Below are 17,840 nucleotides of genomic sequence, written 5' to 3'. Positions count from 1 at the left end.
CAGTGTGTGGACATTCTATTCAAAGTTTTCAAATGTTTAGCTATAGGCATAGTGTTGTGTACTTGAACCATTCATTATTTAAAAGATGGTATTTCAGTCAAATATTGAAGTTATTAAAAAAGAAGCCTATCCATCATTGCCGTAGGAAAAAAAAGAAAAAATAATCCTTGCTACCCATCCTTCCCACGAATTTTTTTATAAAATAAAATAAAATAAATTCCTTGCTACCCATCCTTCCCACGAAAAAAATAAAATAAAAAATAAATAAAATAAATTCCCTACCTACTCAGCCCAAAAATGACAGCCAATCGGAAATCTTTTTTTTTTGTGTACAGTAACTATAACAATAAATGTGTAGTTGCACCACTCAGTTCACACGGGTGTGATTTTTTTTTGTTGCTAGTTGCTGCATTTGGGTTTGCTTAACGTTCCCTTATTTTGCTCCCAGAGTGGAGCCTTTAACACCAAGTTTAACTGTATTCAATTTGTTGCAAATAATGGTTAAATCTATTCTACTTTGACATGAGAGTTCCTGACTGAAATGCTTCCCGTAAACCCCCTCTCCACTGCAGTGCAAAACAACTCCCCTCTGGAGCTGCATGTGCATTGAGTCATTGTTTTGAAGACATCAAACTAATGTAGCATTTGCTAGGAGGCACCATTATCTATAATATCATTAAAATGGCACTGGATCAGAAACAAAAACACTGCCGGGGATGTGTGTGTGTGTGTGTGTGTGTGTGTGTGTGTGTGTGTGTGTGTGTGTGTGTGTGTGTGTGTGTGTGAGGGTGTGTGTGTGTGTGTGTGTGTGCATGCGCGTGTGCGTGACTCAGTAAAAAGGCAGATCTATGGCTAAAGCTGTCAACCCATCACTTGGATGGGGAATAAAGACTCCAGTGCGCAAAATAGTGAGAGAGAGAATGGGTTGAACATCAGACAGCTGACAGACCATCAGATCATGCATCTGATGCAAAAAGTGTGAACCCCCAGGACCTGTGTGTGTGTGTGGCCATAGATAACATGAAAGAGGGTCCCTTGGGTGGTCTCAGAAAACATTTACCAGTTCATAGAAATGTTTGGGGATGCGCGTGCGCACACACACACACACACACACACACACACACACACACACACACACACACACACACACACACACACACACATTCATCGTAAACTGACAGAACAGAAACCAGAGCATCAGAAGCATAACCAGTGAGTCAGCCAAGTGTAACAGTAATACAGTACAGTATGTTCTTAATGTAGTGACACTGAATCAGAATGTTTCAGTTAAAATTTGAGACTTGAAATCAGGTTAATAAGAGTGAGCAAACTCAAATTTAAAAAGTCCTCGCATCCTTCTACTAGGTTTCTTCAATCAGATAAGTGTTCTAGAAAGATTTTGCAACCATGGTGAAACTGAGGTTGATGGTTGTAGTCAGGGGTGCTATTTCAGGGGACAGTAATGGATTAGGATTAGGTGGATTATCTACAGTATTTGTACAGGTGAGGCAGGTATAGACAGATTCCAAAATTGATTTATTTGATTTGCACTCTAGCAAGGCTGCTATTGCTGCAGTGGACAAAGTCACAGTAAACTAGAAAAAGTGCCCTTATGGGCACAGGTCTCCACCAGGATAGGAATGTAGGACATTGCAGCTTGCCTTCATCTGGTGGTTGGATAAAAGGGCAACAAAAGTAAACTAGGGAGTTGGCATACAAAGTTATCCACAGATCCGTGCAGTTAGAGGTAAAAACACTTTTCGACCAGTTATAGCGCCACCTTGAGGCTGAGTTGAAATTGTTCATGTGGCATTTCTTCCTCGGCCTAGTGGGAATGTGCGTGCACAATTTCACGGAAATCACGCGATGTGTTCATGATTTGCAGCATTTTGTTTGAAACTGAGCACTCCTGTGAACTTTGGAAGCCAATCTTAACCAATCAGGATGGAGTCTGAGAAATCTGAAAGACCCGTTTCGTTGAATGGCTCTAGAGAGACTGTGTACCAATTTGCGCGATGTTTGGACAAAATCTGTAGGTGTACTGTGCAAAAACTTGTTTTGCACAAAGCAGCCTCCTGGTGGCGCTATAACAGGCCGTTCTGGAAAGTTTGGGGCAGAGGTTCATCGTTGGCATCCAGGGAGTGTGTGTGCAAAATTTGGCATCGACCGGGTTAACGGTGGCCGAGATTAGCTGCTCACGGACACACACACGGACGGACACACGGACGAACACACGGACACACGGACGGACGGACGGAGTGCAAAACATACTCTCCCCCCATGCCTTCGGCCTGGTGGAGACAATGACTGTACTGAAAGAAAAGGCATGGATAATTGGATAGACTATGTTCTACAGTTGCATGACTCGAATGACAGATCAAAGCATGGTGGGTGTTATATAATTTGGCATCCTACTGTAAATTAAAATTGGCTAATGAGAGAGCAGGCCATAACTCTGACTCAGCCAGGCCCATAACCATATAAGGAGTTCCCAATGCAGCTATGCAAATTGCCAAATGTTGGAGTGTGTTGTCCAGAGCCAAGAGTTACGAGGGGGCGGAAACCGAGCATGCAGTCTGCAGTTCATGCAGCCTAAACTGAGACAAGCTGGAGTTGGAAATACATTATTTTCAACGAGGGCGGCAAAAAAGAGCTATTTTAAGCATGTCTGCAACATGACAACTATTTTAAAGTATTGTACATTAACAACTAAATGTTTATGTTGTACTATTACTACAAAACAATTTAAATAAAGGGATTTAAGATCATTAAAGCTGGGCTGTTGCCTGAGTCCAATGCATTTCTGCCTACTTCTGGTCCAGGACTTGTCCCAGTTGGTTGTCCCCATTCTCAATAGAAGTCTATGTAGGAGAGCCGCCATTGGACTAGCCCCATGAAGTGAACGCAGTTTGCGTAACTCTGGTGTTGTCTAACCTCAATGTGTCGTCATGGCATCAGCCACAAACAAATCGGTCAGCTCCATATCGGCACAAAAGGGCATGTGGCTCTGGACAAGCCGTCCAGAGTTTAGAGCCACATATGGTCATGTGTATATATGGGACTGCCTGACTTCAAACTCGGCAGGTGCAGCGGCATGGACTAGTGAGTGACTAGTGACCACCGCAGAGTAGTTTGGATATTCAGTTGTCCAGAGCTGCCGATCCAACCAATATTCCCATATATGGGCTTTCCAATATATGCAGGCATTGGGCATAATACTGATGACATCAGGGATCTCCATATATGGGCATGAAAGACCCAAGGACTGACAGATACAGATATCTCCTATAAGTATGTGGGCATAAAAGGGACACGTGTAGACAGACAGAAACATGACATCTCGATACGGGTACAATGGGTAGTCTGGCAAAGCTTACAACACTATGACTCAGACATATTGGTTGTGAGGGCAGTGTAGCAGCCCAAACGTTAGACCACTTTTGACAGACCGCTACAGTAGTACAGTACATAATGCATGGTAGAAGTGCTGTGTTTGTGTGTGCGTGCGTGCGTCAGCGTGTGTTGTGTGTGGTAGCTCTAGCATTTTCATCAATCTACAGTCACATTTCATGATGTGCTCTAAACAGATGAATTTCTGTACTTAAAAATGTGACAATGTGACAATCATCGTACAAATTTACGTCATATTTGACCCAATTTCTCCCTTCATTGTAAAAGGCAAATATTGAGACGTGTGGGGTCAAAAGGTTTTTCATATATTTGCCATTTTGATGTGATTTGACTGTATTTCCTTAACATCAGCAAGAGTATAATTTATCCCTTCACTAATAGTCCAGCAGCCAACAGGCTTTGTTTTGTTCAAAGTGGGAAATTTGGAATATATTTCGTTTTTCTATTGGCCTAAAATATTGTTTCAGACTCTCAGACTCAGACTCAGACTCAGACTCACACACACACACACACACACACACACACACACACACACACACACACACACACACACACACACACACACACACACACACACACACACACACACACACAATGTGGATAGCACATGTAGAAAAGCAGAGGACAGCTCATTTGCACCACTATCTGACAGGAGTTTATATTCAAATATGAATAGCCCGACAGACTGGCCTTTTGAAGCCTTACAAATATGTTGTCAGGTTGGAACCTGACAACATATTTGTATGGAGACTAGCAGTGGAATCTTAGGGATCAATATATGCATTATGAATATGAATATGAATATGTCTGTCTGTCTGTGCATGCATGCGTGCGCAAGTGCATACTGTGCATATGTCTTTGTGTTTCTAAAGTATGAGGACATGCCTATGTGCTAAATTGTACATGCTCATGAAACGATTTTGGTGGAATGAAAACTTGGTTCCTAGTATAGTTCCTTCTTGTAGCTCCCTGTGTGGTCAGAGGGATTTGATATCTTTGTTATTCCCTCCACCAGTGCCCTTCCATCATTCTTAACTGCTTCTTCCTGCCTGTAAATTGATTGGATTTCCTTCAATAATTATTGTCAAGCAGTAAATCTACTGTATGAATACATTAACAATTGCACGCTCTGATTACTTCAAAGTCATAAACAATAACCCCGATTTATGCCGTGGCTGTTGCCTGTTAATGGCATGATTATCATTCTATATTGCTTCATTAACATGGGTCTGCTATGTTAAGCTATGCCCGTGGCTGTTGTATGATAATAAGACGATTGGCTGATTTTGGATTTTTGTGAGGACGCAAATTGTCACTGCTCCACAGTGCCATCCAGCTGTATTGCCGTGGTATACTTCCATGCTCATACAGACACATTCCGTACTCGCACGCACGCACGCACGCACAGACAGACACACACACACACACACACACACGCACACGCACACGCACACACACACACACACACACACACACACACACACACACACACACACACACACACACACACACACACAGCACCACTCAAAAACGACAATACCCATTACTACTTGTAGTAGGAGTTGCTAGAGCAGCAACATGCAGAGATCGCCCACCCCTATATGCTGATATCCTTCCCACCCTCGAACATGGCCAAATGTATTAGTGGGAGTACCCGGGCCAACTTGGAGTTTTCACTCTAACTCTACCCCACTCAGACGCCCACAGAAGCTTTTACTGTAGCCCCTCAGGGTGGAGTACAATACAGTCATCTTTTTGGATCTGCCTCGGACTAGCTTCTGTTCTCTTTTCTTAAAGTTTCTTCCTATACTAGAGTATATACATACACTATGGCAAAATGCTACTACTACTACTACGGATAGAATATGCACACAGGCACACGCTTATACACACTCAAAACACGATTGACTCAACGTAAGGTTCCAACTCTCTCCCTCTCTCTAACATGCACGTACCACCATTGTCCCCAAGCACGTGCACAGTCTGCACACATTATCTACTATATTTTTTAAGGTGTGGACTATCCCAGCATGCTGTGATCCGTTATCAAATAATGGGTTTGGAAAATGTATTTACTCCACTGCAGGTGGACAGGGAGTACTGATACAATATGGCATGTGGTATGCATGTTTGTTTAGCATGTGTCACAGTGTGGTTTGTGAAGGTAGAGTTATTTTGGTCTACGAGGTGTTGTGTTGGATGAGTGTCTGTGTGTATTACGCACGCACGCACGCACGCACGCACGCACGCACGGCTCTGTCCTCTAGCCTCAATGTGCCCTGCTTTATTTACAAACACCAAAGCCAAACTCTGAGTTTAATAGATTATATGCATCTCTATGGGCAGCAGACGGTTAGCTGAGCAACACTGAAAGTGAAAATAACTTCATTTATATGCAGAATATAACCACCAAATTTACATCACACACCAATAGTGTACTTATGATTGTACTACAGCATTTACAGTATTTGCAAAAGAAAAGTTTAATTTATATAGGCCTACATTTATTAGTAAACATTGATTTGAATAGGAAAATCTAAAACTCCATTTCAGGTACTTTTCTCTTGGAATTCGTATGGCCTACAGTCCACTTGCCCCCCTCCCCCCCAGCTCAGGCACTGTAGGCTAATAACAGGGAAGAAGAGTGCGTCCGTCCGTCCGTCCATCCATCCATCTCTATTAGCCTACTTTTGTGCCCAACCCAACTTCCCAAGATCATTACCCACACTGAACATCATTTGCTGTTCATATATAGAAGGGTAAGGACTAGTCATTGTAATTTACCACTCGGGTAAAAAAGCAGCCTACTTGTGCTGACAATCACTGTGTTTATTGTTTTCCTCTTATGTAATGTTTTTTTTAAACAACCTGCCAAGCTTAATCGAGCAGGGATGTATTATATCTCGCAGAAATTGAGAGAAAGAAATATCTCTGCCAACAGCTGAGGTAAAATGAAAGTGTAAGTATAAATGTATGTCAATACATTTAAGGGATTTCAGGGGAATGCATTGCTGACGTAAACAGTCACTCCAGTTATGCAAATGACAAATGTGTGTCTAACTATAAGCTTGGCGTAAATGCAGCCGAGCTGTGATTGGCCTACTTTTGTGGGGAGAGAGATACAGACAAACTCTGTTCTAGACGGCCAGGCCTCCTCAGCGCCACAACATAAACACTCCCCAGGCAGCTAGAAACGCTTCATGTGCAAGCTGTTTAGGTCGGCTTTTTGTATAGGCTATTTGTAGTGATGTATACAAAACTGTATGGAGTTACAGTATACTTTCACAGCACAGTAAAGGGCTCCCTAAGGACCAGACCATACTACTAAATCCTTGTTTATATTTCCGGTGTGTCACACAACGGAAATAGATCTAGATGATCTCCTATTTACAGAGAACAACACACTGAGTATATAACAGGCATAAGCTGCTGCTACTGTGAACACTTTAGATTAAAGAACTAAAGACAGACAGCGAAAGAGAGAGGTGGGAGGGAGAGAGAGAGAGAGAGACAAACAGACATAGAGAGAGAGAGTTTGTCAAAGATACGGAACATAAGAAAGACAGGGTGCTTCTCTTAAGCACTACACCTTTTCCCATTAACATGCACATGCAACTATATGGAAAACAACTAAACAAACCCTCACTTCCATAGGTCACATACAGTGAGGTGAGACTTGTGTGAGACTAGACTGGGAGAACCCTATAGCAGCCCTAGTCTGGGCACTGTCTCGTACAACATTACACGAGACAGTGTGCTTTACTTCAGCCCTGCCTACGGAACTCTTCCGATAATGCCGGTTATGCATGCACATCCTCAAATGCAATATTGCGATTATACAGTCAACCTTAAAAAACAAACAACTCAATTTAAGATATTCAATAAAATATCATAACGACCGAAAATGTAACAAGAAAATCGCTAGCCTACAGTAGCCACTCAACTGAGGACTGCCCAGCACAGCTGATTTTTATGGTTTGATCATGCTCGTTTAAGCACGGTTAGAGGGCTGTTTCAACCAATCAGATTGCTTACTCAAAATGGCCTATTGTATAATAGGCGATCTTTCTGTAGAAATACTTACATCCAGCGAAAATAGTTGATTCAGTTTCATTCTAGGATATTTGATGCACAACTACGTATTTACAGCACGGGCCATATTTTCCACAGAATAGGTGCAATACACACACAGAAGAAGCCTGCAGCGGGAGGGCCCACAGCCTAAACGAAAGTGATTCACCATTATAATTTATTAAAGGCACATAAACTTTCTTCAGAGGGGCCTCTTGTAAACGTAATAAAGATCCTCTCTTCGGATCCATGTATAATTCAACACATGGATATGCTCAATTAGCAGCTCTAATTAACATTCACCATGCTGCAATTCAAGGCTGATCGGGGGGGAGGGAGGTACTGTATCTGCCAGCAGCCTATCCTGAATACATTCCTCGTGCAAGCATCTGTCAGCATGCTGCAGTTAAGCTAGCATGTCGTCTCTGCGCCACCAGTGTCCTGTGGAATCTGCATCTCTCCAGCCTCATGAGACTCTGTGGAGGTGGACACGTTTCTAATAGTTATAACATAATAGCTCATGTCCATTACATGTATTGTAGATAATGATATTACTGAGGCTTCAGGTGAGGGTGATAAAGAATAGTGTGTGTGTGTGTGTGTGTGTGTGTGTGTGTGTGTGTGTGTGTGTGTGTGTGTGTATGCGCGCGCGTGTGTGCGTAGTAACGTCATTGAACCTGTGCCCTTACACCCTGACCCCATGTGCTTCAAAATCACCTCAGGATCCATTGTAATGTTTGAGCCATCAAGGCTCTCTCTCCACCTGCAAGTCACACAAGTCTCTCAATATTAATCTGCCATTGTCAATGGAATGATACTGTAGATCAAAAGCCAATCTCGACAGGTTATTATCACCGCACAGCCTCTGATGACACTTGCACGCACACACACACACACACACACACACACACACACACACACACACACACACACACACACACACACACACACAACGAATGCCACATCAGGCAGGAAATCAATTATCATCAGTAGTCCTGTGAAATATTTCGAAGCCGCTGTCATCATCTTATTTTCCACTCGAGTACAGAATATAGGCAATGCGCCCGTCAGACAGATGAAAGGTAATGGACAGAGAGTGCTTAGCCTGAGATTGCCCTCTGTGTCAATACGAAGAAATTAAAAGGGAATAAAATAGTGCGCCTGCCTTCTGTGATGGACAGGGAATAGACAGGGAATAACAATGTGATGTTGTGTGATGATGGGAGACTAAAGGAGGGGAGATGGATCGGGGTGGGTTGGGAGTAGAGAGAGAGAGAGAGGGGGGGGGGGGGGGGGGGGGAGTCACGGGCAAGTGAATGTGAGACAGTAAGAGGGAGAAAAGCACAGGGGGGGATCTGAGATGGACAAATGAAGGGAAAGAGAGAGGGAAGAAAGAGAGAGAGAGCGTACCCTGTTCTTTTTAGATCCATATCCATTAGGGTGAGAGATGATATGGGAACGAGGCTTACATGACTAAATCAACAGCGCCTCTTGTTTTCATTAGGGCCACGGCCGCGAATTGCAGCACTTCTCCTTAACGACACACATGCTTCATGAAAGGAGATGAATGATGAGACACAGAAAGAGGGGGAGAGGGGAGGGGAGGGAGACAGAGGAAGCAGAAACGAGCAATGCAGGGCGTATAGAGAGAAAGAAGGAAATATGGGAAAAAGGAAATTGGAACAGGCCAACAAACCCAGCTGGTGAGTTGATTGATACAGAGGTTAGCCTGTGGCGCGTCTCAGAAGAAATAACGGATAATTGCAAAGCGGAAACTGGCCCAAAGTGACCCAGGGAGGGTTGGACAAGCAATGCGCTCCCTTGGCTCACGCACCAATTGCAATATAGTGGCCACCAGCATTTAGTGCCGAGCCAATATCCAACACAAGACCTAACACTGAACACTGTAATCCCATGGCATTATATATCTTATTAGAACAAACAAGGTAACACTGTTATTTTACATTGACTGACAAAAGAAAGAGGCAGTCCGACAAGCCCAGAGTTGACTGTGTTTCGCGAACACACAGCTCCACAGATCCTCCACCAACCCAACCCAACCCCCCCCCCCCCCCCCCCCCCCCCCACACACACACACACACACACACATTTTGTGACAGAATGAGATTACACTACCATGGAGACATGCAGACTCGCGACTATTGTGTGCCCACGCATGAGTGCGTTTGTGTGCCTGCGAATGTGAATGCAGGGCATGTTGACCCACAGCTACAGTACACCTGCCTTGGGCAGTGTGAAGTTCACGCAGATCTAGGGCAACGCAGATTAGAGTACACGTGCGTGGCCACACACTTCACAACATGCACTATAAGGAAGAACCCATTCATACTGTGTGTCCTATAGGCTAGCCCACACATCTAAGCACAAACCCGTCTGCAAATCCCAGTCTTTTGTTTTGTTGTTTTGTGCAAAAGAGCAAATACACGACCCATACTATTCTGTAAAATGCTTCAGTTTCTGCGCGCATGTGTGTGTTTAAATCAATCGCCTCACATCTTTGATATCAGGCGTGAGGATTTAAGGGGATAAGGTTAGGTTGTCTGACAAAGAGAAGTGAGCGTTCCTGTGCGTGCATGCATGAAAGAGTGCAGTTTCTGCGTGAGTTTCTTCGTGTACAATGAATGAATGAATGAATAACTGTGTGCAGTGGTGGAAGCCTGTATTCAAAATGTGAATGTGAATGTGTGATGTACTGTAACTGTGTACCATACCATACCATACCATCTTTATTTCTATAGCACATTTAAATAACAACAAGTTGTTCCAAAGTGCTTTACAATAAAATAATAAAAATCACAACTTCATTTAAAAACAAACAACATACAGTACACAGTGTCACTTTCAACATCAAAAAGCTCATACTATGCTAGGAAAAGCCAAAGAATAAAAATATGTCTTGAGGCGTGATTTAAACACAGAGTGGGGGCCTGTCTTATGTGCAGAGGCAGCTCATTCCAGAGCTTGGGAGCTGCGACTGCAAAAGCCCGGTTCCCTCTAAGCTTCAGCCTTGATTTAGGCACCACCAGGAGAAGCTGGTCAGAGGACCTGAGGGTCCTTGTGGGAACATACGGTTTGAGTAGTTCAGAGAGATAAATGGGTGCCAAACCATTTAAACATTTAAAAACAAAAAGCAAAACTTTGAAATCAATCCTGTATCGCACAGGAAGCCAATGGAGGGAGGCTAGTACAGGACTAATATGGTCACGCTTACGTGTACCTGTAAGCAACCGTGCGGCAGCATTTTGGACTAACTGTAAGCAAGATATGGAGACCTGGTTGACTCCAATATACAGGGCATTACAGTAGTCGAGGAGGGATGTCATAAAGGCATGGATAACAGTTTCGAACACAGGGCGGGAAAGACAAGATTTAATCTTTGCCAGCCTTCTCAGCTGGAAGAAGCTCTTTCTGACTGTTTCATTGACCTGTTTGTCCATTTTTAGATCAGAGTCTATTTTAACGCCTAGATTGGTGGCAATTGGCTTTAAGAAAGGCTCAAGGGGACCTAAATCACATTGTTTGTGGCGCTGATTATGGGCTCAGCGTGGGATTCCTATTAATAAGATGTGCATTGCAAAATGTACCAATACATACTGTCACTTGTGATCCTTATCCCAGAGCTGACTTGCTGAGTTAACATAGAGGTGTGAAGTGTAGGCACTTCTCTCTCTCAAAGGGAAGACAGTATACCAACTGTCGGTACACCAACTATTTCTACTACTAACAAGTTGTAATAATCCGTATAATGTTATTATTGTAAAGCAGTAATGTCATGGGTTGAACTGCTTTTAATAGTGGAGTAAAGTCATACAGAGACTAGAGGTTAAAATGTCCTGTCCCAACCCTCGCAGGAGGGAATCTGATAAGGATACCAGCCATAAATACCAGCTCTCTCACAGGCCAACTGACACAGCAGGAGGGGATCTGATAAGGGCACATCTTCACTATCTCCACATAGCCACAGCACATGTGCTGGATTCACTTCCTGGGTCCACAGACCAACTGCCACAGCGGGGGTGCCGTGGACACATCTCCAGTCCACTGTCCCTAGAGCAGGATGGGCACACACTCAGCACATGGGGAAAGCTTTAAGCTGACCAATGACTGAGGGCCTGACACAAACGGCCAATCACAGGAATGCTCAGAGTAGAACCAGTTCATATGAGTGAGCAAGGGTTTTTCTTGGTTCAGATTCTGTAAACCAACTAAGAGAATCCACATGCCTCGTGTACCTGCACGAAGAACCAAACCTGTGTATTACACTGCACAGCAACTAAGCAGCCTCACACTGACCAATGGTAATTATGAATTCATGCAATAACTAATGAATAATGCTATCTGTGTGTTATACTGTAAACCTGTAATGTACAATGACGAATGTATTATGTGTATTTGTCTCATATACAGGTTTTTTACCTAATCTAATCGAAAGTCTAATCTAATCAAGGCCTGAACAAGGGCTAACAACTAACCCGATTTAAGACAGCTAGGCTCGTTGTGTTAAATGTATGTATGAAATCATATAATAAAAATATATATAATACAAGGAGTTACGTTATTTTAGATTGCGAATGGCCGAGATTCGAGTAAATACTTTGACCCTATGTGAAGCTGTAATCCTTTCAGAGGGGCTAGATAGCACGGTTAATGTTAAAACTAACTAGAAAACTGTAGCAAACTATAAATCTGAACATTGTTGTTTGGCCCAAACACCATAACTTCGGTCTTGCCGTCGTTAAAGTTTAAAATGTTTAAAGCCAGCCATGCTTTTACATCCTCCAGGCAAGCGAGCAAGGGTTTTAAGGAGTCAGGGTTGTTACGTTTCAGAGGCAGGTAGATTTGGCTGTCATCAGCGTAACAGTGGAAGGAAACACCGTGTTTTCTAAAAATAGATCCTAGGGGGAGCAGGTACAACATAAACAAGATTGGACCTAAGATCAAACCTGTGGCACCCCGCAGTTGAGGGATGCTGTGGAGGATGTAGCGTCTCCTAGTGTGACACAGAGACTTCTCCCTGACAGGTAGGATCTGAAAAACTCCAGTGCTGACCCTCTAATGCCAACCCAGTGCTCCAAGCGAGAGAGCAAAATGCTGTAATCTACCGTGTCGAAAGCGGCAGTCAGGTCCAAGAGCACCAAAATAAGAGAATCACCAGAGTCCGTAGCCAAAAATATATAATTAAAAATTCGTATGAGTGCAGTCTCAGTACTATGGAGGGTTTTGTACCCAGACTGGAACACTTCTAAGATGCCATGGGCGTTCAGATGGGGCATCAGTTGGGCCAGGACGCATTTTTCCATAACTTTTGAGTTAAACGGGAGCTTGGAAATAGGCCTGAAGTTGGATGGGAAAGAGGGATCGAGGTTGTGCTTTTTAAGCAACGGCTGTACCACAGCATGTTTAAAAACAGCTGGTACATCACCTGCTAGGCACCGGTTTAAGATCGATAGGAGATCCGGTCCTGTAGCACCACTGGTCTCTTTAGCCAGCCGAGGGGGAAGGACGTCTAAGGGGGAGCCGGTCGGTTTTATTTGGGAAATAATTTCCTCTAGCTGAATAAGAGACACAGGCTCAAAGTGGCTCAAAATGGCAGGGCAGATGACAACAGTAGACGGGTCATGTGTCGGAGTAGGGATGCTACTAATGTTAGCTACCTTTTCCATAAAAAACTTTAAAAAGAGCGTGTAGGTTCCGTACCCTATCATACTGTATGAAACCTACACAAACGTGTACGGCATGTGGACCATTCTGTCCAAAAACATGTTAAGCATCATTTTAAGTGTGTATGTGTGCTTGCCTTCATGCATGCTATCCCCAGATTGCATGTACGCCTTGAGAGCTATCAATCTGCCCTTTGGTCAAATTAAGCTGCATGCCCTACTTCTGTCTACCTGAAGAAAGCAGCCTGCCTTCTTCCTTCTTCTAGTCAGGAACAGATCAAAGAAAAAAGATCACAGTGATTGGAATAGATGGTTTCATTTCATCTTTCTAGTAGGCACCCAGCAAATATGAAAAAGAAATACGAAATCTAACATTTAGTTGCCTCCCAAGAAAGTGAGTTATAAATAACACAATAGACCACATCTTCAGTGAATTGTAAAATGTGTTGGTATCTGTGAAACTAACTGGGCAAAGGGCACTGAATTATGTCACTCATCACTGCTGATGTGGAACTAACTGGGCAAACGGCACTGGATTACGTCACTCATCACTGCTGAAATTGGACAGGGATGTTGTACAGTAAGCACTAAGCACCCTTATAGTTGTTTCTTGGATCTAAAGTTAACATAGTTGTTATGAGTAGCTTTCATCACCTTAGGGCTAGATGAAACTCTTTGCAATCCATTTTATTTGGCAGATGTGATGCTTTCTGACATCAGCATCATTACCGTTCTCTCTCGCTGTCAAGACCGCCCTCCATTTTGTCTTTTGTACCTTTCTCGTTTTTGCCTATTTGTTTGTTCTTCCCTCTCTCTATTCTAAGATGATTTTTACTCACTGACATATTTCAAACAGTACAGTGAAAAGATAACTTATAGAAGGTATCAAACCGAGGTCAGTGCACTTTGATATAACCAGTGTGCTTTGATATAATGGAAATAACATTTCCAAATAACCACTTGAGCTAAAAAATAGGCAATATATACCTTGGCATGCGCGTGTACGTGGTTAAACACAAGCCTTGTGCACGCGCATGCACGCCACTCGCATGGCACACTCCTTGCTTGTGCGTGAGACTGTTTAAAAGTGTTTTAAAAAGTCTGACATAAAATGGGGTGTTTTGGAAGTGATGAAGACACTGGATACAGAGACAGATTTATACTCTGAGAGCTGTGTTATTGTTTTGTGCCGTCATTGATCTTGGACTCCTATTTTCTTCAATTCATCAAGACTTTTTTGGATATTCCATGCAGGCAAATTTAATTGGTAGAAAAGAAATGTTACTGTGCAGATGAAGTGTGTGTGTGTGTGTGTGTGTGTGTGTACATATCCATTGTTAATGTTGTGAATGTGTATTCGGTGCACACATTGGTGTTTTGTTGTTGGTGCTTTTCCACAGGAGACAATACAGTGTATATTGGTTTCTCTCTCTTTCTCCCTCCCCCCCTTTCCTCCAAACTAATCTCACCTGCAGCACACTGGTCCTCATCTGCTCCGTTCTCACAGTCCCGCTCTCCGTCACATCGCCATGACAATGACACACACTTGCTGGTGGCCCCACCACAGTCAAACTTCTCCGGCGGGCACGTCTGTCGACCTGCAGGGGTAGAGCGGAGGAAGACAGACAGAGGAAAAGGGAATGCAGAGAAGAAGATGAGGAATAGGTGTAGGGAAATGCAGGGGGAGGCGATATGAGCAGAATGAGAAGAAGAAGTTGGGAGAAAGTGATGGAGAGAGAGAGAAGGAGACAGTCAGTCAATGAAGCACTTTGATAACTCGCTTATCTTGTTGCTCTGATCGATCCAACCTCAAAGGCTTGCAAATAATTAAGCAAGACACACAGAGACAGAGTAACAAAGAAACAGGCTGCTTGGCAGAGACACACACACACGCACGCTCGGTAAAAGTGCATTACAGCTGAGCAGGCCATTGTTTACATTTCCAACACATGGGGCAACAGGGAGAAAAACACAATGACACAATTCATCAAATTTATACAGAGTCCCCATGGTTCCTACAGCAAATCCCTGTTCCCCGTTTCTGCAAACCACCACACTCCTTCAACATCCCTGCCTTGTTTTACTCCCCTATATCAACCTCCATAATATCGCCATAAAACAGACGCGCATGCACGCACGCACACACTGGGGATTATATCCCCAGATTGCATTACAGAGCGGTGTCAAACTCAACCCCATCAATTACTGTACATATTTGACCACCACTGCTCCTTGGAAACCAATCCAATCGTTATGTGTGTGTGTGTGTGTGTGTGTGTGTGTGTGTGTGTGTGTGTGTGTGTGTGCATGCGCAAGTGTGTGTGTCAGACAGACGTGTGTGTGTGTATGTGCGTGTGTGTGTGTGTGTGTGTGTGTGTGTGTGTGTGTGTGTGTGTGTGTGTGTGCACGTGCGTGCTCGTGCGTGTGTGTGTGTGTGTGTGTGTGTGTGTGTGTGTGTGTGTGTGTGTGTGTGTGTGTGTGTGTGTGTGTGTGTGTGCACGTGCGTGCTCGTGCGTGTGTGTGTGTGTCAGACAGACAGACATAGATCAATAGTACTTTTGGGATTCAATCATTTCAGGCTCTTTTTTCGTCCTATTCTTTATATAATTAACAGTATTGCATTAAATGTATGCCATTCAGGAGCTGGCAGTTTTTGTGGGAGACTGGGGACGTGCATGTGTTTATTACCAACCTGCATGGACTGTGTTGCCCAGTTTTCTTCACAATGCACTACAGATTGGGAGGTTTTTGCACCGAGGCACTTGGAACCTTCTCCTCTTCTTTTTTATATTTGACAAAGGTTTATCTAGTGGTTGATCAGCTCTCTCTCTCTCTCTCTCTCTCTCTCTCTGTGAATGTTGAGGTCTAGCGTGAGTAGCTTTTCAAAGTGCTTCCCCTACATTCGTTTTCTCCTGGCCTTTTAACAAGAATGGGGTCTTCCTCAAATACCCTTTAATAGAGTGAGCAAGCTCCCACCATATCTGCACAATCTGGTTATTACAGCCAAAGGATTTGAAAGTGGTGTGTGTGTGTGTGTGCGTGTGTGTGTGTATGTGTGTGTGTGTGTGTGTGTGTGTGTGTGTGTGTGTGCGCACCTGCGACATGCGTGTGTGTGTATTTAATGTACAAAATACAGCTACGCTTATCAATGCAGAGGTACAGCATTAGTTCAAATACAGATCCGATGGTCTATAATGTATGTAGTGTAGTGGAAAATGGGATGAAATTACAGCACAATCTCAGCCACCACCAGTTGTGTGAATGATAGTATCTGACCTTGGTAAAAGGTTGTGGAGCACACACAGTCACACACACACACGCACGCACGTGCACGCACACATATGTATTATTTTTGGCCAGTGACACAGTCACATAGAGTAAGACAGAGTTACGACAACTACGTTCACTTCATGGGGCCAGTCCAATGACTTCGATTGGCGAATAGTGACAAAGGCCTGAACAGGAGGTAGACAAAATGCATTGGAGTCTATGGGCTTTATAGTGACAAACGAGTTACATGAACCACGTGACCAGGCTGTTTTCTTCTGTGTCGTAACTCTATGGCTCTGGCTTCAGCCACCATGATGGCCAACAACACTGTATAGATTCAAAGGAGCACCAGGGCCCACTCTTCATTACACAGCGTAGTCCGGAGATAAACATTTTACAGCTCTCATACGGACACTTCTATTCCAGTGTTTATCATGCTCCCCAAGGCTGAAACTTGTGTTTAATTATCCTATTTCACAGACTATCAACTGGTTATGGACCTCCTGTTATTTCAGACTTAATTGATGGGCTGTCACAGCCTGTCAGAGGACAAAAATACAGGTCTTAGTCTTCATCATTCACTCCCTGGCTCTCTCTCCCCTATATAAGGCAGTGGACTGAGTTTGATGATACACTGTACTTTGCTCAGTGTCTGCTCGAGTAGCGAGTCCACTATTGTTATCGTAATTATTCCCTGGGCCGTTTGGCATTTGCCCTCTGGGCTGTGACATCATGTGGGTCAACCAATAGGAAGAGAGAGTGAGGGGGGCTGTGACGTCGTGTGGGTCAATCCATCATCATCGAGTAGAGGGCTACTCGAGCCCACACTGTTTCTTCAGGAACAGTATTTTCTAGTTCTATGCTATATTCAGATATTAGTGTAGATTTCCGTCCTACACAAACATTAAATTCCCATTGACAATGAATGGAGAATTCCATGTCATAGTGTCTGAGCAAATCGGCATAGTGTCTAGTTTCGTCATGATGATGTAAGAATCAGTACGATGATAAGATGATGTACACAATTGACAATGAAGGGAAAATGTACGTCATATGTAGACGAGCAAATCGCTAGCCAATCAGATAAATTCAGCTGTTCATGAGATGATATATGATGATGTATAATGATAAGAGAGCCCCTCACTTCACACAGGTGTGATTTTTATGTCAAAGTGCTCAGGTTCATTTTATATAAATATATGTAAAATAGTATAGTAGTAAACGTGGTGAAAAGCAGTATGTATATCAGTTAATGAGGAAAAACAGTTACAAATGCCATATTTTCTGACACAACTGTACTATTCTTGCCACACCGGCTGCTGTTATGATCTACAAGGACAGAGTGGTATGCTAATTAACATTTGATTAACTACCTTCCTAATTTCCATCACAAGGAGGGAGGGGAGA

At 43.4% G+C, this 17,840-nt stretch overlaps 1 protein-coding gene across 1 annotated transcript in view; it reads right to left on the bottom strand.

The window, feature by feature from the left end:
* Positions 1-17,840, bottom strand: part of lrp8 (low density lipoprotein receptor-related protein 8, apolipoprotein e receptor) — a gene marked incomplete at its 5' end in the record, with an annotated part of 196,141 nt that overhangs the window by 54,945 nt on the left and 123,356 nt on the right. The window contains one exon of the mRNA XM_083768158.1: positions 14,633-14,761. Within this exon, the coding sequence (XP_083624284.1) occupies positions 14,633-14,761 (129 nt within the window). The remainder of the gene's footprint in view (positions 1-14,632; positions 14,762-17,840) is intronic.

Source organism: Protomyctophum parallelum (genome assembly GCF_964188405.1).
Source record: "Protomyctophum parallelum genome assembly, chromosome: 6".
Taxonomy (NCBI): Eukaryota; Metazoa; Chordata; class Actinopteri; order Myctophiformes; family Myctophidae; genus Protomyctophum; species Protomyctophum parallelum.
The sequence above is the reverse complement of the archived record's forward strand: the minus strand, read 5'-3'. Positions and strand labels throughout refer to the sequence as shown.